Source organism: Rhineura floridana, chromosome 3 (assembly GCF_030035675.1).
Source record: "Rhineura floridana isolate rRhiFlo1 chromosome 3, rRhiFlo1.hap2, whole genome shotgun sequence".
NCBI classification, from domain to species: Eukaryota; Metazoa; Chordata; class Lepidosauria; order Squamata; family Rhineuridae; genus Rhineura; species Rhineura floridana.
In genome coordinates this window covers 229,665,630-229,686,705 of record NC_084482.1, presented here as the reverse complement: position 1 = coordinate 229,686,705, position 21,076 = coordinate 229,665,630, and the positions used below count along the sequence as shown (strand labels likewise).

At 46.1% G+C, this 21,076-nt stretch overlaps 1 protein-coding gene across 2 annotated transcripts in view; it reads right to left on the bottom strand.

Moving 5' to 3' along the window:
• Window positions 1-7,794: 7,794 nt before the first annotated feature.
• LOC133381890 (H-2 class II histocompatibility antigen, E-S beta chain-like) overlaps window positions 7,795-21,076 on the bottom strand; it is a 31,825-nt gene continuing 18,543 nt past the window's right edge. The window contains exons 3-7 of one of the 2 annotated variants that reach the window (XR_009761745.1): window positions 10,937-11,215; window positions 10,657-10,767; window positions 10,273-10,555; window positions 9,937-9,960; window positions 7,795-9,071 (exon numbers count right to left, since the gene is read on the bottom strand). Coding sequence is in view for 1 of the 2 variants with exons in the window: in XM_061621456.1 (XP_061477440.1) it covers window positions 9,058-9,071; window positions 9,937-9,960; window positions 10,657-10,767; window positions 10,937-11,215 (428 nt within the window). In the remaining variant the exon portion in view is untranslated. The remainder of the gene's footprint in view (window positions 9,072-9,936; window positions 9,961-10,272; window positions 10,556-10,656; window positions 10,768-10,936; window positions 11,216-21,076) is intronic. The other variant, XM_061621456.1, reaches the window with a different exon arrangement.

The window sequence follows — 21,076 nt, the reverse complement described above, 5'->3', positions numbered from 1 at the left end:
TTAAATTTTTACAAAGAATTATATAACTCTACAAATCCATTAAAATACAGTATAATGGATTATTTATCAGGATTTGTTAAAAAAAATTAAACCCTGATCAGCTGTCCCCCTTGAACTCTCCTATCTCTGGGTTTGGGAGTATATTTCATAAAAAATTTAGAGATACCTTGATCCCCAATTTTGTTCGATTATTTAATGCAATTTGGACTAAGGGTCAAATACCAAACACATGGCATGAATGACAAAAAAATGTAATACCCAACCCAGGGAAAGAGCACCCAAGTGGAAGCAAATTGTCCGACTACCCTCTTGAACCACGATCACAATTTTCTTACGTCCATTCAGGCCTTTAGGTTAAACAGAATAGCTTTGCATATCGTCCATTTAGACCAAACAGGTTTTATACCTGGAAGGCATATTTCAGACCCTATGCGCAGAGTTTTAAATGTGGCCTATCACTCTGTACAACATGATCATCCCCTTGCTTTGTTATCATTAGATGTTTTTAGAGGGTTTGATTGTTTGGAATGGCCATATTTATTACATGTCTTACACCGCTTTGAATTAGGAAAATAAGTATTGCGGCAGTTACCACATTATATTCTGAAAACGAAGCAATTGTTCATACGATTAATATCAATGCTTCACCAATTTGTATAGGAAGAGGAACAAAACAGGGCTGCCCATTGTCACTGTTGCTCTTCGCCCTCTCCCTGGAACCTTTGGCGGATAGATTATGTGCAAATCCGAATATAACTGGATACTGGGAAGAGGACGAGGAACACCTTATCAATATGTATGCAGATGATATGATATTGATGTTGGGCGCACTTCAGGACTCCATGGTAGCACTTAAAAGGGAATTGGATACCTTCACACAAATACCAGGATTAAAGGTGAATTTTGAAAAATCTACTATTATGTTCCATAGATGTCATCCTAAGATTCAACTGAAAGTCTGTAATTTTTTTTAATTACGCATGTGCAGGACATCATTTAAATACCTGGGGATTCAGATTCTCAGGAAACTCTGAGTTGTTTTAACTGAATTATTAATCATTAATTAGGAATCTGAAAAGAGATATTAATGAATGGAGTAAATTAAACTTATCAATCTTAGGGAGAATTGTGGCTCTTCAAATGAAAATCATACCTAGATTTTTATACTCATTTCAAACTCCCCCTGTCACTCCCCATCAGGATGTCTTTCGGAAATGGCAAAAGATTTTAAACTCATTTGTGTTTCAAAAAATAAATAAATCCTAGAATAGCAATGAAAGTATTTTACAGGAAATCAGATGGAGAAGGCTTGGGGCTGCTGTACCTGCAAACGTATTATGAGGCATTCCAGCTTCAGCAATTGGCCTTTATGATTATTAAATCAAATAAAAGTTAGATATTGTTTGAAGAAAAGATGTTGGCTAATAGACACTTATTGGGATTTCCTTTTCTGCCCCACAGGAAATCAGTAATAGCTCAGATAAACAACCCTTTTACTCGCTGGCGTTTCTTGTGTGGCAGAGATGGCGGTCTAAATTTGCCCCTACGTTCTCACCATTGATCCCGATAAATTCATATCCTGGTTTGACTGACAGCACCCTGCAGGGTGAAATTAAGCAATGGGAAACAAGTGGATATTATGGAATAAAAGATATCCCAGACTGGAATCTAAATTGGTTCCAAGAAAAACAAATGGTACACTTTCTTCAGGATGCTAATCTTAAATGAGATCCTACATGGCCACTTGCACAATTTGAAATGGTGGTCCTGAATCAGGGTTTGACAAGAAGGGGATAGAAAGCTTTTAAATAAAATCTTAGTGGATACTCAAACAGGACCTTCTCTTTTTCCCAAACAAATGGGAGGATGATATTAAAATATTAATAGAGGATAGAAAGTGGGAGGCATTATGGATGTCGAAATCATTTGAGTCGGTCTCCGCTAATTTGAAAGAAATGAGTGAAAAGTACATCATAGATGGTACAGAACTCCAGTTCAGATTGCTCCATTTACATCTGTAATGAATCCTGCCTGTCAGGAAAATGGTACATATTTTCATCTCTGGTGCACCTGCCCCCGAATTCAGATTTTTGGGGGGGGAAGTCCACAGAGAACTTCTATAAATTACAGGGGGAAAGTTGGTATGTTCTGCTGAGTAATTTCTCTTATCGATATTTGAAGATCAGAATGTGAATATTAAATTTAAAGAATTGATATCTTTACTGCTTGTGGCGGCACGTCAGACTGTGGTTCAAAGATGGAAAGAATTAAAAGACTTGAGCATATTGGCATGGATAAACAATGTATGGAAGATTGCCTTACTAGGGAACATTGCTTGTTCACTTCACCTCTCTCGAGGATTGGAAAAGACAGACAACTTCAATGCTATATGGTGGAACTTTATTACATATGCCTCAGAACATGATTTACAAGGACATTTGTTGGCCGCAGCAAAAGTTATATGGTTAAGCTAAGAACTCTTCCTTTTCATGGAATGGTGAATCATGGAATTAGTTCTGCCCTTCTCAGGGGGATTGAGGGTGGGAGGGAGGAGGGGTAGTTTATATTTTGAAGGGGGTTGTTAAAACATAAAACATATAATGTATAGGGCTACTACGACGTAAGGTGAATTATGTTGTAATGTTTTAAATGGAAAGGTTGGTATATGTAAAGTGTAAAGAATTGTTCTTTAATAAAACCCTATTATGAAAAGAATCATTTGCACCATTGGGTGGAGGTCTAAAACTGTTGCAGCTAAGGCTCTAGCCACGTTACACTTTTCAAAACCATTTTGAAATGGAACCAGACTGAAAGGAATGAAAGGATATCTTCTTCAACTTTTTAACCATCTAGGGAAGAAATGCCCCCCAGGCACGCACACACACACAATTTTCCAGCTCCCCATTGCCTGGGCTGAGTTAGTAAGGGGTCTCATTCGGCTTCCTGGGCCTTGGGGAGCCAGCTCACTCCCCTCTCTGCTTCTTCCCAGGTGCTGCCCTGGACCAGGTTGGGCTGCTGCACAGCTGAGGCCCAAAGGCCCAGGGACACTCACCAGATGCATTAATAGCCCCCAACCCCTACAGGGGCTGCTTGAGCTTTATAGGGGAGGCGGATATCAGTGTTGCCAACGAGAACTGTTTTTCTCACCAGACCCACGCCCCAAATCCACCAGAATATGACCTTGACCCACTGGACACCATGTTTGATAACACATTTGACACCGTTGTGAGGAATTGCTTAACAAGGTACATAAGAGAATTTTTAAGTCCTAGCAGTCATTGGTGTGTTGTATTTAGGTTTGGAACTGCAGGTAGAAATGTGTATGTGTGGCTTTTAGATCTGAGAGATGTATAGAGATTTTGCATTCCTAGTTTTTTTTAAGTGTGTGTGTGTGTGTGTTTGGTTGGCTACTCTGAGAACAGGATGCTGGACTAGGTGGGCCTTTGCCCAGGTGCATCACTAGGGTGGTGTGGTGGGTGCGGGCCACACCGGGTGACACCACAAGATGGGGGTGATACCACGAGCTGCCCCCCCACCCTAGGCACCACCGCTGGGAAGCAGCAGGCACAGCCAAGGAGGAGAGAGAGAGATCAGGAGCGAGCATGGTGACTGCCCTCTTCCCTCAGCGCCCGCCCTGCCACCTCACTTGCTGGCTCCTTGGCACTCCCTCCAGCTAGATCTGCTCTCAAATTGAGTGAAATATATCTGGGAATGTCATTTGGGGGTGAGTGTTGCTGTTGCCCTTGAGGCCTGCTTTCAGGCTTCCCAGTGGGGCCTCTGGTTGGCCACTGAGGGCACGATGCTGGGCTCTTGACCTGACCAAGCAGCCAGGCTCCTGTGATGTCAGGAGAGGGGTTGGTCTAGGGCTGGCAACAGATTTTTGGGGGGCTGTGAGCCCAGGGCCAGTAATGCCCCCCACGAACACCTGCCTCCAAGAAGGCCAAGGCCCGCCCTTTCTCTGCCCCTGCTTTGACATCAAGGCTGCTCACCCCCTTCCACCCCCTGGATACACTTCAGCAGTGGACAGGTGGTGGCTCTTTTGAAGGGGGGCTCACCATTTGGGGAACGAAACGAAGCTCATTAGAAGAGAACCTCCTTGGATGTAGAAGGGCCAGGTTCGATTGCCGACATTTCTGGGAAAGACCCCCTGCCTGGAATCTTGGAGAGCTGCTGCCAATCAGGGCAGATGGGGGTTGGAGGAAAGATGGCCACCTAACAAGATGTACTTTTGGAGCTCCTCAGTTTGATCGTAAGAAACAACCTTACCCTTTATATTATCCTTGCCCCAGCCACCCAGTTGATGCTTAAAACAGCTCATATCTGTCTGGCGATGAGCCCAAGAATGTAAAAGACTCCCAAGCTTTGATGTTCCTGAACAGAGTGCTTTTTGATAAGCAAACCCCACTAACTGCAGTAGAGTCCCTATTTGTTTTGGCTATTTAGGCTCTTTTATCATCTTTGTATTATTCTGACTGAGTGTGGGCTGGCCCGTAAGTTTGCCCCAAGTTGTTCCCAGTTGGCAAAAGAATTGGAATTTACCCTTATATTTATATTCTGAACTTTAAAACCTGTTAATGATAAAGGCCACGGAAAGCTGAATGTAATCTATTGTGTCGCATCAACAGGATCAGCAGACTTAAAGTGGCAGGGTTGAGCTATTTTAATTAACTCTTGGGTTCCCAACCAGCAACTCTCTAGGATCCTCTCACCACCAAATGTGATGGTACTTACTAGGGAGGGATATAAACAACTTGGACTGGCTCCTGTACAGGAGGATATCCCAACAGTTAGCAAAAGACATGATCAATGCAAGATTACAGACTTCTATGGTGTAAGGCAGAATGCCCGGCTTGATACGAACCTCTTGGATGTGAGGCCGATAGAATAAAATGGAATTTGTTTAGATTGGTCCTTGGGTCCATACTGCCCAATGGATCCCCTGATTGGGGATGCTATGAGGGCAGGTGAGTGCACCTTGGCAGAAGAACCATACAACCACAGACTCTAGGCAGGAGTCTCAACTTGCCCAGCCACAATTATGTGGGAACTTTGCGAATACCTATTTATCCTGCCCTGTAGAGAATGTGAAAGTAAATAATATGGATAACAGCACTCTTCCCTCAGCTCAGTCCCCCCTGCCCGCACTTAATCAATCCTCAAAGCATACAGGAGTTCTTTACGAGGACTCTGAGCCTGATATGGTGGCCAAACTCCTTAACGCGCAACTCGAGCTAATCAAAAATTTGTTTTTAAACTGGATGGATGATTTGACGCAAATCAAGAATCTACTCATCGAATGTGTGACCCATCTGTCACTACTAACGGCTCCTGCTCAGCCATGCTTGGGAGGATCCCTTCAGTCTCCTTGCAGTGATGTGTTTAACCCAGAGTTGGAATCCAAGCTTGGGATTAACAGGGATTCTAGTTCCCCGTGAGATCTTCACCCTTCAACGGAAAACCTGGCATGTGAAATACAACTGTCGGATGTAAGGAGCCCCAGCCTAGCAAGTTCTCACCATTCCCATACAAAGTGTAAAAAAAAGCCATGATCTCCTTAAAAAAGGTCCTTAAATGGAAGAACATCAAGACTGAAACTAAGAGATAAACCAACCAAAGGGGGAAAAAAACCAACATCAAAGCACCTGGTAACTCCAGGAAGGGATCTAAAATGAATTTCAAAAAACTTTTCAAGGTATTGGACTCAAAAGAGAATGGACAAGTAACATCAGCCACAGTACGACAAGTAACTAAAAATAATAGGAATAAAACAAAATTTAAGAAGATTGAACGAAAACAGACCCTCACGATGCAAAGCGTTGAAGCTATATGCTTAGACGAGATAGCATCAGTCCCCCCGGAGCACCTGACAAATCTGAATCCATTAACTAGGGGTGTTGTCTCCCCAACTGGATTTGAGGCTAGCAAGAACTCAGAGAACTCCGAGCTAATACCCACAGATAAAGTGAAGTGGCACCTTCTTTTACAGGACCGGATCTTAGTATTTTTCAACTAGCCTAAACTACGTGGCTGGTTGTCACAGAGGAACTATGGTGCGGCCGCATTTGGAATACTGTGCACAGTTCTGGTCGCCTCATCTCAAAAAGGATATTATAGAGTTGGAAAAGGTTCAGAAGAGGGCAACCAGAATGATCAAGGGGATGGAGCGACTCCCTTACGAGGAAAGGTTGCAGCATTTGGGGCTTTTTAGTTTAGAGAAAAGGCGGGTCAGAGGAGCCATGATAGAAGTGTATAAAATTATGCATGGCATTGAGAAAGTGGATAGAGAAAAGTTCTTCTCCCTCTCTCATAATACTAGAACTCGTGGACATTCAAAGAAGCTGAATGTTGGAAGATTCAGGACAGACAAAAGGAAGTACTTCTTTACTCAGCGCATAGTTAAACTATGGAATTTGCTCCCACAAGATGCAGTAATGGCCACCAGCTTGGATGGCTTTAAAAGAAGATTAGACAAATTCATGGAGGACAGGGCTATCAATGACTACTAGCCATGATGGCTGTGCTCTGCCACCCTAGTCAGAGGCAGCATGCTTCTGAAAACCAGTTGCCGGAAGCCTCAGGAGGGGAGAGTGTTCTTGCACTCGGGTCCTGCTTGCGGGCTTCCCCCAGGCACCTGGTTGGCCACTGTGACAACAGGATGCTGGACTAGATGGGCCACTGACCTGATCCAGCAGGCTCTTCTTATGTCCTTATGTTCTTAACAGCTGCAGTGACAGGCAGCCATTCAATGGGTGAAGATTTAGTGCAATTTGTATGCTGGGTGAAAGCTTAACCTGTTGAATATATATAAATATATAGAGAGAGAAAGAATGGGGGGGGCAACTATGCTTTTGCCCTGGGCCCCACACATGCTAAGGCCAGGCCTGCCGACTCCGACTCCACAACTCGGACTCCACATCCCTGCTCCGCACTTCCCTCAGAAGTGGCACACGGAGAAGGGCCTCCGATGAAGAACAGAGTCCAGGTTGGTTCATGTGGGGCGGGGCAGTCCTTCAGGTATTGGGGTCCTGTACCAATCAAGGCTTAATAGGTCAAAACCAGCTCTTTAAACTGAGCCTGGAAACTAATTTGTAGCCAGAGCAAAGGTCCTGGTCCTCTCTTTGTGGGGCTGCACCTTACGTTGGGTCCAGCAGCCGTGGCTTGTGCAAAAGGCCACGCTTTGCTTGCTGGCTGGAGGCACCAGCTGCAGACATGTCACACCACAACTCCGAGATCCACACCCACAGGCTGCGAATTGGCTACCAGCCCCGAGGGCCAAGTTCTCTTGCTGGCCCAGAAAGTCCTCAACAAGTTGGGACGTGGTTGCACAAAGGGGTCCTTTTGCCCATAGAAGCAGATCTCCCAATGGGGACAAATGGGGGCAGGGCCTTTTCTGTTGTGGCACCTACTTGGTGGAAACATCCAACCACACAATCAAAGTAAGGCTGAGTTTTTAATGCCTCCTGGAAAGATGTTTGTTCACTCTCAGGCCTTTGCTGGGCACTGATGCATTGAGCAGCCCATGGAGAGACTGTCCAACTGCTATGATCCGTGCCGTATTGATTGACTTTTAATGGCATGTTGTGCTGCCTTGGCATTTTGAATGAAGGGTGGCATGAAATTGTTTGACAGAAGTAACCAATCAAAGCTGGGAAGACACTATAGGTATGACAGAAAGTAACATTTATACAGATAGAGAAGTTGTATCGAAATGGGCAGATTTAGTCCCCACTACTGATAAAAGTGGCACTCCTTTGAGCCCTAACTTTTAGGGAAGAAAACGGTTTAAAGACTGAGGGAGGTTCAAAATATTTTTATTGGTACAACTCAGAAGAAATCATGTCAAGGCTGTGAAATCTGCTGCTAGACTGAAGTGGGTCAGGGGCAGAGTGGTTAGTGGTTGCCATAAAATAGCTGGATATTTACAGAGCAATTAACAAATTACCAGCTGTCAGCAGAGGGGGGAGGAGGAGGTCTGTCTCTGGAAATTGGGCTCATCCTCGGGGTCTGGGGGAGGAATGCAGAGTCCTTCCCCCACAATCATCTAGAAAGTGGGAGCTTCAGACTTGCAGCATTTGTCCAGGAGTGGGTGGCCAGACATTGACTCCGGATCCGAAGGGGAGGGAGGCGGCCAGGCAGAAAGAGGGCTGACCCACAAGCGTCCCCTGGCCCCCCTCAGATGCTGCCGATCAGTGCAGACATTAAAGTAAAGGCAACATCGAACTAGGCTGATCGTGAGGCAATTTCCTTGTAACCCAGAGAACTGGTGGCAGCCGTATCAGTCCGCAAGAGCAGCCAAGCCTTTTGCAGCCCTTGAAAGTGAACTTTTTGCAACTCAAGGGCCGCTTCCCTTCTGGGTAACCTTCCAGGGGCCAGATGCTAGAGGTGGGCGTGGCCAGAGGCAAAAGTGGGTGGAGCACAGAATGCAAATTTAACCTTTGAATAGGAGGATGGTTTGCCCCTCCCCCTCCCTCCTCCAAAGAAAGAGTAGCCATTATCAGGGAGGGGGAGGGGGCTCCAGCCAGGCAGAAGTTCTCAGGGAGGGGGCAAAGCGAGGCTAGTGAGGGGTGTGGCCTGGGGACGGGGGACGGTGGCTAAAGGAGAGCTTCACGGGGCAAACAGAGAGGTCTGGAGGGCCGCATTTGACCTCCCACCCCAGGCCTGAAATTCCCCTTCCCTGCTTTAAAGACCAAGTCCTTATGGGATCGAGTAGATCCTTTGTTGTTTTAAGGGACAGTTCAGGCCCCACCCCCAGCAGGGAGTGCACGAGACTCTAGATCTAGAAGACATGTGCCAGAAAGATCAGCCAGGCTTACAGAGCTGGAAGAAAACACCAAATAGGACCCCCCTTTCCCTTCTCCCCCCCTAAAGGAGACATGAAAGGCGGAAGACATGTGGGGCTCTGGAGGGAGTGGCTTTGTCTCTGCGAAGGGTCTTCTCCAGCCCCTCTTGTCACCTCCAAAATCTGCGTCTTCAGAGCAAGGACAGGCAGACAGTCGCCGAGGGAGGGGACAGAAAAGTGCTCCTCCACATCGGGGGATCCCCACGGAGCAGCGAAGTCTAACTGATGAGCGCTGGAGGCCAAGGAGAGAGAGAAAGAGAGATACTAATCAATTGTGGGGTGAGGAGGGAGGACAATCCCTGCCGGGCTTTGGTGCAACCCTCAGATGTGGGGCCAAAAGAGAATGTCAAGAGGCTGAGTGTGCGTGAGGGGGGCAGGGAGGGGGTCAAGATCCTTGCCGTGATCCCCTTTTCCCAAAACAACTCCTGGAGCAACAAAAGAGTAGTTTGCTTATTTACTGTAAAATATGGATCTGACGCTTTCCCAGGAAAAGTCTGTCCAAATCACAGAAGAAAAACTAGGGAGTTTAAAAGAAAATCAGTACTGTACAAGACAAAAAACAAAAACAGCTTAATTCAGGGATAGCCAACCTGGTGCCCTCCTCCTCTTGCTGGACTACAACTCCCATCATCCCTCCCCACTGGCCATGTGACTGTGTGTGTGGGGGGTCCCTAATCCACCTGAGGCAAGATGTGGGGAGTGTCCGGTGAGGCACTGAGCTGGCAAGGAAGGTGGAATGGGGGGCTTGACTGGCTTCCCAGCAGAGAAGAGGAGTGAGAGGGGGCAGAAGAAGGTCCTTCTCCAGATGGACCGCAAAGGGGGCAGGAAACCTGCCTTCCCCTGAGGGCCGAATACCCGCCCTGGACTCTGCACTGGCCCCTGCGAAGGAGCTCTGCCCGATACCCTCCGGGGTGGGAAACTCTCCTGCAGACCCACTTCCAGGAGGGAAATGTGGAGAGTGTGTGTGGGGGGATTGGTTTTTCAATTGAAGCCCCCTCCTGCCCCATCTAGAGTCTGTGGGTGAAAAAGCAAAGCCCCCCCCAGGAGCTGGGGAAAGGGAGGGAGGGTGAGGGGGGAAGAGCCAAGATAAAAGTTACCTGCAGGCTGAGGGATGGATCGCCCTGGGGGGAGAGGAGAGAAAGACTCAGTCAGGATGGAATAGCCCCCGCCCCCGAGAACACCCTCCCCACCCCAGATCAAAACAACACCCTCAAGGGACAACTGTTTTGTACAAAATAAAGCTCTCCCACTTCCGTCCTGTTACAGAGTGTGAAAGAGGACGAAATGGAGAACATCCGTGATGTGGAGGGTGAGCAGGATAGAACCATGTCTCCCCAAATGACAAAAACTAGAGCGGGGGCCATCTTGCCCTCTCACCTCCCCACCCCCACCCAATGCCCACAATCACACGGATCCCTCCCATTTCCCTTCACCTGCACCCTTTGGACCAGCTGTGGGTAACACAACGGCCCTTCGCTCTGCACGGAGGGAGCATTGGTCAGCTGCTGCAGTGAGATTTTTGGTCAAGTGGGCAGGAAAATGGACCTGAAGAGTTCATCACATGGACCCTGAGAGAGAAAGGCATCCAGAACCGGAAGGAGCGTTCTGTTATTCCCAAATATAAAAGGACTGAACGAGTGTCAAGAGATGCAGGATGTGATTCTGACTCTGTTTAGGCTGAACTCTGCGCACGTCTTAGACACCAAGAGGGACCTCCTAGGAGTGGAGAAGGAGCAAGGACAGGAGGGGAGTCTAGAGCCAAGCCCAGTTCCCCCCAGATTCAGGACCCCCCATCAGCCCCCCACCTCCCTCATCACCTTTCTTCTTCTTCAGGTAGAGGGTGAGTCCGGTTGCCACAAAGACCAGCCCCAGCACCATCCCCACAATCCCCGTCCACATCTTGCTCTTGGCGGAGTCCAACTGTGGCTCTGGAGACACAAAGGAAAGAGAGCCTTGACTGAGGAAAGGCAGGCCTGGGATCAGACCACAAGGGGAGCATCCTTAACCCTCATGGAGGCCTTGGCCCCGGAATGCCCCTTTCCAAAAGAGTCTGCCTCCACTCCAGGAGATAAGGAAGATGGATCAGGGCTGTCCTACCCCACTGCACGGTGATGGGGCCCTCGAAGCTGGTGTGGTCCACCTGACAGGCATAGACATCTCCGCGTTCTGGCTGCGTCTCCAGCATCACCTGGATCTGGAAGGTCCAGTCCCCATTCCGGGTGACGTCTGTGGTCCACACTCTGGTCTCCTCCTTCCTGTTCCTGAACCACTTGATCTCGATCTTTGGAGGGAAAAAGCTGGCCACGGTGCAAATCAGCAAAGTGTTGTGCAATGAGGAGTCATCCTCTGTGGGTGTGATCTTCACCTTGGGCTGGACTGTTGGAGGGGGAGAGAGAGAGAATATTTGTGAGGAGGCTTCAGAGACTGACAGAGGGGTAGACCTGCAGACTTCAAGGTAGGGAGGGAGGGAGGGAGGGAGGGAGGGGGGGAGGGAGGAATAGTGACAGCATCTTCCATCCATCATCCCCAGTAGACACTCAGTGAATCCTTCCCTCCTAACACCATAACCAACCTGTTTGTTCTCTGTAAGATTTTTTTTCGGGGGAGGCAGAAGGGATTATCATGCCCCAGCTTCCCTTGGTGGCCAGACTAAGAGTCAGATAATATGTGATGCTCACTTGTCTATAGCTTTTCTGGAATTTTTAAAATATCTACACACAAACACACACACAAACACAACTCATCCATGTGGAGGAGGCTGCAGTTTCAAGCAGAAGACTGCTGAGGGAGGGGCTTAAGTCTTTCTCTTTGCTGTTGTTTTTAACTGTCTCCTGTGGCCACTTGTATGATTACTGTATTGTATTGTCTGTTGTTTACTTGTACATTGCTGTGAGAGCCAATGCCAAAGTGTTGTCTTGAAATATTTGTCCCTCTCTATAATAGACATATTAAACTGTTGTCACGCTGTAGTGATAATTCAGCCTCTAGGGGGTGCTCTCACTTCCCCTCCTCTTCTCCCCGCACCCATTGAGCAGTCTGTTCTGTTGGTAGGTGGCAGGGAAGGGCAAGGAAAGAGCTGATGTGGTTGGGGGTGGAATGGGGGGAGGTTTCTTTTCTGAACAGAAGAGAGGAGCAGCTTCAGAAATGGGGTTGCGAAGGTGAAAAGGGGACTTAGTAGTTGTGTGGGGTGAATATCTAGGGGACTACCATGGGGGAACTGGGGGTGGGGAAACTGCCTGGACAGCCTCTATAAATGCACAGGATCGAGGGTCCTCATGTTCTCCCTTTTGTCCGGAGGCTGTTCAGATCCCTTATACATCCAACATGCTCATTTAAGCTTGCATGTTTAGGGACAGCAGTCATATGAATAGGCAGGCTACTGGTTGGAGATCCCTCTCAAGGATCCTTGGGATTTGGGAGATACCAGGAAAAATATTGGGGCATAAACAGTGGAGTAGTTTAAACATTTATTTCTTAAACACTTTTAGCTAAATGTATATAGTTGGCCGTACCACATAAGTCAGAACCATACAAGTTATATTGTGATATTTGTGAATCAAATGTTACATCACAATTAGTCAAAATCAAATAAGTTACATTTCTGTATCAGTACTTCATTATATCCAGAAAAAACTGAATTGTCTCACCCAATATGTGAGATGAACCTCAGACCTGCAACCAGTATCTTCGACCAGGCTAAAAAGCCCTGGTGAAATGCCTTGGATTTCTTGCCTTTTTATAGCCCTCTGTGTTATCTGAAAGTATCATCTTTGCTTGCTACGTGGGCTACTCCAGTCAAGCCTCAGAGAAGTGTTAGTTGAATCTTGTCCCCCTGGTGGGGTAGCAAGAGTAGATTGGTTGTGCTGGCTGCATGCTTAGATTCCTCCTGCTAGAGGCGATCACTCGGCCGCCATCTAGAGGAAACACCTTCCCAACAGTCTTTTCTAAAAGTCAGCTGAACACACCCCGAGGAGCTTCACCCAGCTGAGGCTGGCTTTATTCCCGGCTTCCTTTATCTCTTATTTATTTTTACACTTGGCAGATTGCTTAGAAAGTGAAATGCAAGCCAAGATATTGGGGGGGGGAAGAACCCAAGTCTTGTCTAGGTGAATAAACCCTAGACTGCATTTTAGATCAGGAAGGGCATATGCTATATGGTATATACTGACTCATGGCAGGGGCATCATTAGGCAGGGGCGGGGGGTGCAGACCGCACCTGGGTGGCACCGAGAGGGGGGTGACACCCAGAGCCGCGCCTAGCTCTCCTTTTCCTGGTGGCACCCACCACCAGGGCCAGTTTTAAAGGGCGGCCATGTTGGGCTCTGGCCCGAAGGCCCCGGAGCTACAGGAGCCCCTGAGGGGCCCTTCGGTCCCCTTCTGTGATCTGTGGACCCCCTGCACCCCTGCGCAGCCCCCCTACCTGTCTACAGTAGTCTTTACCATTGCCCTTAATTAAGATGGCGGCCACAGTTTCCCTAAGATACTGAACCCGCTGCCGCCATCTTAGTTGATGGCAGAGATGAGCGTTTGTAGCAAGCACATGTGCCATCAACAAAGATGGCGGCGGAGGCTTCATTCCCCTTAGGGAAACTGCGGCCACCATCTTTATTAAGGGCAATGGTAAAGACTACTGTAGAGAGGTAGGGGGCTGCACGGGGGTGCAGGGGGGTTGCACGTATGTGCATGCTCACACCCCCACCCACAGGGGGCCAGGGCAAGCTGATGCGCAAAGCCCCCCGCATGCCTGGAGCCAGCCCTGGGTGACACCATGAGTTATCACACCGGGTGACACCAACCCTGGTGACGCCACTGACTCATGGCTTCCTCCAAAGAATCCTCAGAGGTGTAGTTAGTGCTGAGAGTTGCTAGGAGAGGCTCTGTTCCCCTCACAGAGCTTCAGTCAAAGCAGCTGACTGTTAAACCGCTCTGGCCACTGAAGCTCTGTCAGGGGCATAGGAGACTCCTCTCAGCACCCTTTACAAACTACACTTCCCAGGATTCCTTGGGGAAAGCCATGACTGGATCAAGTGAAATCACAAGCCCAGCAGCTGTGAGTTTGGCTTTTAGGACACTGAGAGTTGGTTCTTACCGAGCATGCCTGACATTATCATTGAGTTCAATGTAAAATTTCTTAAATTATTTAAAGTTCAGATAGGTTTTTTTTTTTTTTAACTTTAAAACTGCAGAACATGAAAATCAGAGTATGGGACAAGGTCAGTAAGAGCATTACAAGTACTCCGTGAACATGGCTGATTTTTAATTAATTTCAACAGATTATGAGAAACCTGACAGAAAAAAAGTCTAAAAGGGGTCTGGTTTCCCCCCTCTCTTTTTACACTTTGAACTCTTGATTCTCTCTGACTGTTTTGTGTATTGCCATGAAAATTTAGAGAGTTGTTAAGCAAGTGTTTCTGAGTTCAGAACTAGAAGTTTTGTAAGGTTTTGTTTTGAAGTGAACTTATTATTTATTTTTTTATTACATTTATATCCCACCTTTCTTTTCATGATAGAAACCCAAGGCGGCTTATATACAGTTCCCAGGCAGTCTCCCATCCAGGCACTGACCAGACCTGACCCTGTCCTCCTCTGTGCCTGAGGACTGGAAAGTGGCAAATGTAATGCCAATCTTCAAAAAGGGATCCAGAGGGGATCCCGGAAATTACAGGCCAGTTAGCTTCACTTCTGTCCCTGGAAAACTGGTAGAAAGTATGATTAAAGCTAGATTAACTAAGCACATAGAAGAACAAGCCTTGCTGAAGCAGAGCCAGCATGGCTTCTGCAAGGGAAAGTCCTGTCTCAGTAACCTATTAGAATTCTTTGAGAGTGTCAACAAGCATATAGATAGAGGTGATCCAGTGGACATAGTGTACTTAGACTTTCAAAAAGCGTTTGACAAGGTACCTCACCAAAGGCTTCTGAGGAAGCTTAGCAGTCATGGAATAAGAGGAGAGGTCCTCTTGTGGATAAGGAATTGGTTAAGAAGCAGAAAGCAGAGAGTAGGAATAAACGGACAGTTCTCCCAATGGAGGGCTGTAGAAAATGGAGTCCCTCAAGGATCGGTATTGGGACCTGTACTTTTCAACTTGTTCATTAATGACCTAGAATTAGGAGTGAGCAGTGAAGTGGCCAAGTTTGCTGATGACACTAAATTGTTCAGGGTTGTTAAAAGAAAAAGGGATTGCGAAGAGCTCCAAAAAGACCTCTCCAAACTGAGTGAATGGGTGGAAAAATGGCAAATGCAATTCAATATAAACAAGTGTAAAATTATGCATATTGGAGCAAAAAATCTGAATTACACATATACGCTCATGGGGTCTGAACTGGCGGTGACCGACCAGGAGAGAGACCTCGGGGTTGTAGTGGACAGCACGATGAAAATGTCGACCCAGTGTGCGGCAGCTGTGAAAAAGGCAAATTCCATGCTAGCAATAATTAGGAAAGGTATTGAAAATAAAACAGCCGATATCATCATGCCGTTGTATAAATCTATGGTGCGGCCGCATTTGGAATACTGTGTACAGTTCTGGTCGCCTCATCTCAAAAAGCATATTATAGAGTTGGAAAAGGTTCAGAAGAGGGCAACCAGAATGATCAAGGGGATGGAGCGACTCCCTTACGAGGAAAGGTTGCAGCATTTGGGGCTTTTTAGTTTAGAGAAAAGGCGGGTCAGAGGAGACATGATAGAAGTGTATAAAATTATGCATGGCATTGAGAAAGTGGATAGAGAAAAGTTCTTCTCCCTCTCTCATAATACTAGAACTCGTGGACATTCCAAGAAGCTGAATGTTGGAAGATTCAGGACAGACAAAAGGAAGTACTTCTTTACTCAGCGCATAGTTAAACTATGGAATTTGCTCCCACAAGATGCAGTAATGGCCACCAGCTTGGATGGCTTTAAAAGAAGATTAGACAAATTCATGGAGGACAGGGCTATCAATGGCTACTAGCCATGATGGCTGTGCTCTGCCACCCTAGTCAGAGGCAGCATGCTTCTGAAAACCAGTTGCCGGAAGCCTCAGGAGGGGAGAGTGTTCTTGCACTCGGGTCCTGCTTGCGGGCTTCCCCCAGGCACCTGGCTGGCCACTGTGAGAACAGGATGCTGGACTAGATGGGCCACTGGCCTGATCCAGCAGGCTCTTCTTATGTTCTTATGTTCTTATGCTTAGCTTCACCAGTGTGCTGGTCTCATGTGCCTTCAGACCATATCCTGGGAGCTTATGGGAAGCATCAGAATGGCATGGGGGTATTTCCAATTTAACTTTGCGGAATGCAAAAAATCCACACTGGCTATAGTATACAGCCACTCTCATGGCTGTATAAAAGAAAGCTTGCTAGATCAGGCCAAAGATTCATTCTTATGCATATAAACATGCAAATGAAAAGCACTTTGGGGACCAATTTATTGGGCCGAAATATGGCACATATATTTTCTTAACATTAAATAAACAAAAACTGGTCCAGCACCTTCTTCTCACTGCAGAGACCAACTAGATGCCCCAACTGGAAGTAGGACAGGAATGCAAAAGCCTCATCTCCTGCTCAGGTTTCCCAGCGAGTGGGATTCAGAGATGCCTCTGATCATGGAGGAAATACAATCAGCCATCTTGACTGGCAGCTTTTACCTCTTTTCAGCAGCTGCTAAAATCATTTTTCTTTAGGCAAGCCTATCCAGGCATGTAGAAGCTATTGTGTTTTCAAATCTGTTTTTAACTCATTGTTGGTTTCATTATTTTGAATGTTTTTAAATACCTGTCTTTAACTGTTTAAATTCTTTCTGTAAACTGCTTTGATATTTTTTACAATAAAGCGGTATATAAATGTTGTCAATAAAATACTGTTCATAAATACACTTTGGAGTCACTGTGGCCCTTGAGTTCCTCTTCACACTTTTAGGAATAAAACTGTTAAAACTGGAGGGAGAAATAGCAATAATTTAAGATATGCAGATGACACCATACTACCGGCAGAAACCAGTAACAATTTGAAATGAATGCTGATGAAAGTTAAAGAGGAAAGCACAAAAGAAGGACTACAGCTGAACGTCAAGAAGACTAAAGTAATGACAACAGAAGATTATGTAACTTTAAAGTGGACAATGAGAACATTGAACTTGCCAAGGATTATCAATACCTCGGCACAGTCATTAACCAAAATGGAGACAATAGTCAAGAAATCAGAACAAGGCTAGGACTGAGGAGGGCAACTGCGAGAGAACTAGAAAGGGCCTCAAATGCAAAGATGTATCACTGATGGATGTGAAAGTTGGACAGTGAAAAAAGTGGATAAGAGAAAAATCAACTCCTTTGAAATGTGGTGTTGGAGGAGAGCTTTGCACATATCATGGACTGCAAAAAAGACCAATAATTGGGTGTCAGAACAAATTAAACCAGAACTGTCACTAGAAGCTAAAATGATGAGACTGAGTTTCTCATACTTTGGACACATCACGAGAAGACATGATTCACTAGAAAAGAGAATAATGCTGGGGAAAACAGAAGAGAGCAGAAAAAGAGGAAGGCCATACAAGAGATGGATTGATTCCATAAAGGAAGCCACAGACCTGAACTTACAAGACCTGAGCAGGGTGGTCCATAAGTCTGATCAACTTGGAGGCACATAACAACAACCAACAATGATCTGGATACAGGTGTGGTGGTTAGTTTTGCCAACAGCAACAGCACATGTTTTTACCCCCACTTTAGTCAGGCCCAAAGTTGGCAGAAATACACCTGGTTTATGTTGCAGGCTCCTGAGATACATATGGGAGCCTATAGCTGGGCAGTGGGGGCAGCTGAGTGGGTGGGGGCGAAGGTGTTGACCATTGAACCGCACTGTCACTGAGTTTGTTTTCCATCAAGTCTGAAAAACTGTAGCCAGGGGGAGTTATGTCTTTGCCCAGTCTGGGAACGGACAGCCAAGGCCGTTGCTATGGTAACCATCGCGATAGACTGGGAAAAGTTCTAGCAGCTATCTGTGTTAAGCTGAGTCTTCTGTATCATGCCTCTGAACTGAGAGGTTGTCTTCTGTGTTTACCTTTGGAGAGAGATGTACCAGAAGGGGGGTGACTAAAGAAACTCTACATGTATTTACTCTTAAGCCTTTGGCCGTAATGTCTTAATAAAGACTCTTAACATGATCTAATGCTCTGAAGAAGTTTCTTGCTCAACTTAACTCCAACGTAATGTATGCTGTTTCACGCAACAACACACACACGTCAACAGAAGGGGGGTTCTGAGAAAGAGGAGGGGATAAATAAAATGGAAGGGAAATTGTGAGACAATATGGTGAGTAATTTGGGTTTTGCTGGTGGTGGTATAATTAAATGGCAGTTTATTATTTTTTTAAATGTTTGATTTTTGCTGTGTAACATTAAATGTTAGAGGATTAGGGAATATTATTAAGAGACGGAGGATCTTCCCACTCTCAATATTGGCAAGCTCTGTTGATTTTCAGTTACAAGCTATCTGTAGAGACCCTGATGGAAGATGTATTTTTGCTAGAGGATTGTTGGAGGGGAGGTTATTCACAGTGGCATCACTGGATGCTCCAAATACATGTCCAATCTCTTTTTCATGTAAGATTCTTTAAAAAATTAACCAAATTTGCAAAAGAAACCAGTGTTATGATAGGGGGAGGTTTGAACATGGTCTGCGATGCAAATATACATCTATCTACAAGGGGGCAGAGAGGGCCTGTAAGAGAGAGAAATCAATTATTACAACTATTAACACGATTTTATTTGTCTGATGCCTGAAGACAGGCCAACCCAGGGATCAGTGATGATTAGGGTTGCCAGGTCGGAACCATCCAAAACCCTGAGAAAATGGGGGCGGGCCCTAGTGATGTCACAGGGCGGGCCCTAGTGACATCATTAAACATGATACATTGTATCAACCACCATTGCTTGGAGCATACCATTCAAAAAAAATTCTCTGGAGATTAAAATAGAAATCTTACCTAAAATAGGGTGTTCCTAGGTCCATCTGAAGTGACAAGGTCATTCTTTCTCACAAGCTTAGGGTGATGCAAAATGGAAATGGATTGCCTTCAAGTTGATCCCAGATAGGGTCTTCATGGTAAGCAGTATTCAGACAGAGGTGGTTTACTATTGCCTTCCTCTGAGTCTGAGAGGCAGTGACTGGCCCAAGGTCACCCAGTGAGCTTCATGGCTGTGTGGGGATTCAAACCCTGGTCTGCCAGGTCACAGTTCAACGCCTTTAGGGAACATTTAATTAACTTATTTTGTAGATCCCAAACTTTCTTGTAGACCTGTAGGAGTTTCATAGGCACTAATGCAGGGGCCTAGTGGGTAATCCAGCCCTGCACACAAGTATGCCACAATGCTGCTGGAGGAGCCCTGTTGGATCAGAGTAAAGGCCCTTCATATCACAAGCTATATGGCTCTGTGTAACATTTGATTGGAATCACAAGTGGGGACAGCGGTGCTACTCTGGGTTCCTGCTTGTGGGCTTCCCACAGGCATCTAGGTGGTCACTGTGCAAACAAGACACTGGATTAAATGGGCCTTTGGCTGATCCAGCAGGGCTGTCCTTATGTTCTTCAAACCCAGCATCCAATCCTGGACAGTCAAATGCATCCTGTAAGGTCACAACCAGACAGCAAGGCGATAGACCAGGGATTTGCAAGCTCACCACCACCACTACTTGAACATTACTGTGGGTCTTGGCAGACCACTTAATGACTTTTTTGCCTGCTGAAGCAATTGAATGGTTTTCAATTGCATCAAGATGAAACGTCTTATAAAAGATTATACAAAATAAAAATATTTTATAATGCTTGGGAAAATAGCAGGAAGTAGAAAAATAGGAAGGCCAAACAAGACATGGATTGATTCCATAAAGGAAGCCATACGATTCCATAAAGTCATGCCTACCAAGATCCTACTGTGCGTGCTTCTTGGATGTTCTGGACCTCATCACGGCCATCTACAGCAAGATAAAGGTGGAGGGACAGGCACATCAGCGCTGAGAATTGTTCAGCCCACAGCAGCCCCACCTCTCTCTGAGGTTATGCAGCCCATTGCTCTCTCTGCCCCCCTCTGAGGTTATGCAGCCCTCTCCCTGAGGTTCTTCAGCCCCTCTCTGAGGTTATGCAGCCCTCTCCCTGAGGTTGCAGCCATGTTAAGGACAAGGGAGGGCATTCTAGGCAAAACAGACAAAAAATTGGGTGTCAGAACAAATTAAACCAGAACTATCACTAGAAGCTAAAATGATGAAACTGAGGTTCTCATACTTTGGACACATCATGAGAAGACATGATTCACTAGAAAAGGCAATAATGCTGGGAAAAACAGCAGGGAGTAGAGAAAGAGGAAGGCCAAACAAGAGATGGATTGATACCATAAAGGAACCCACAGACCTGAACTTACAAGATCTGAACAGGGTGGCTCATGACAGATGCTCTTGGAGGTCACTGATTCATAGGGTCGCCATAAGTTATAATCGACTTGAAGGCACATAACAACAACAACATTTCAATTAAGAAAACTCCTGTTGAGATTATGATGGTGGTGATGATCTAACATTTTAACAGTGAAATCCTGTATATGTCTACTTATCTGGTGCCAGGATTGTTCTTGGTCATTTTTTGTCAGGACAATTGCATTACACCCCTTGGTATTTGACAACCACAGTTTTGAGATAGGGTCAGCTACCACATGCTGAGACTGTTCTATGAATGCCAGCACTGTGCATATTCCCAGTTTGAATTAGCTTTTTGCATGCTACTCATACAGGGTTAAAAAAATCATTGCACAAAAAGCGGTATGCAATACTGGAATCCAGACAACTTTCTTAGCAGACAGATGTGCAGCTTAACATGTGGAAGTCAACACTCATATCAAAAGTTAAAGGCTGCAGGCTTTGGACCAGGGGATGGGGAACCTGTGGCCCTCCAGGAGTTGGCAGGACTACAGCTCCCTAAGCATTGGCTATACGGGCTGGAACTGATGGGAATTAGAGTCCAGCACCATCTGGAGGGCTACAGGTTCTCCACCCTTGCTTTGGGCCACTGAGCCTACATCCAGCAGTAGTGTGGGTGACACCCTGCTGTATAATCTGGGTAGAATAGATCCACGTTCATTCCAAAGGGCCGTGGCTTCTTTCATACGTACCAATCTACAATCTATGAACCCATCCTAACTTTTTCTTCTTCTAGTTATTCTTTAATTAATAAAGAACCTGGACCATAGAAGGAGAATTATGTATGCAGAATTAT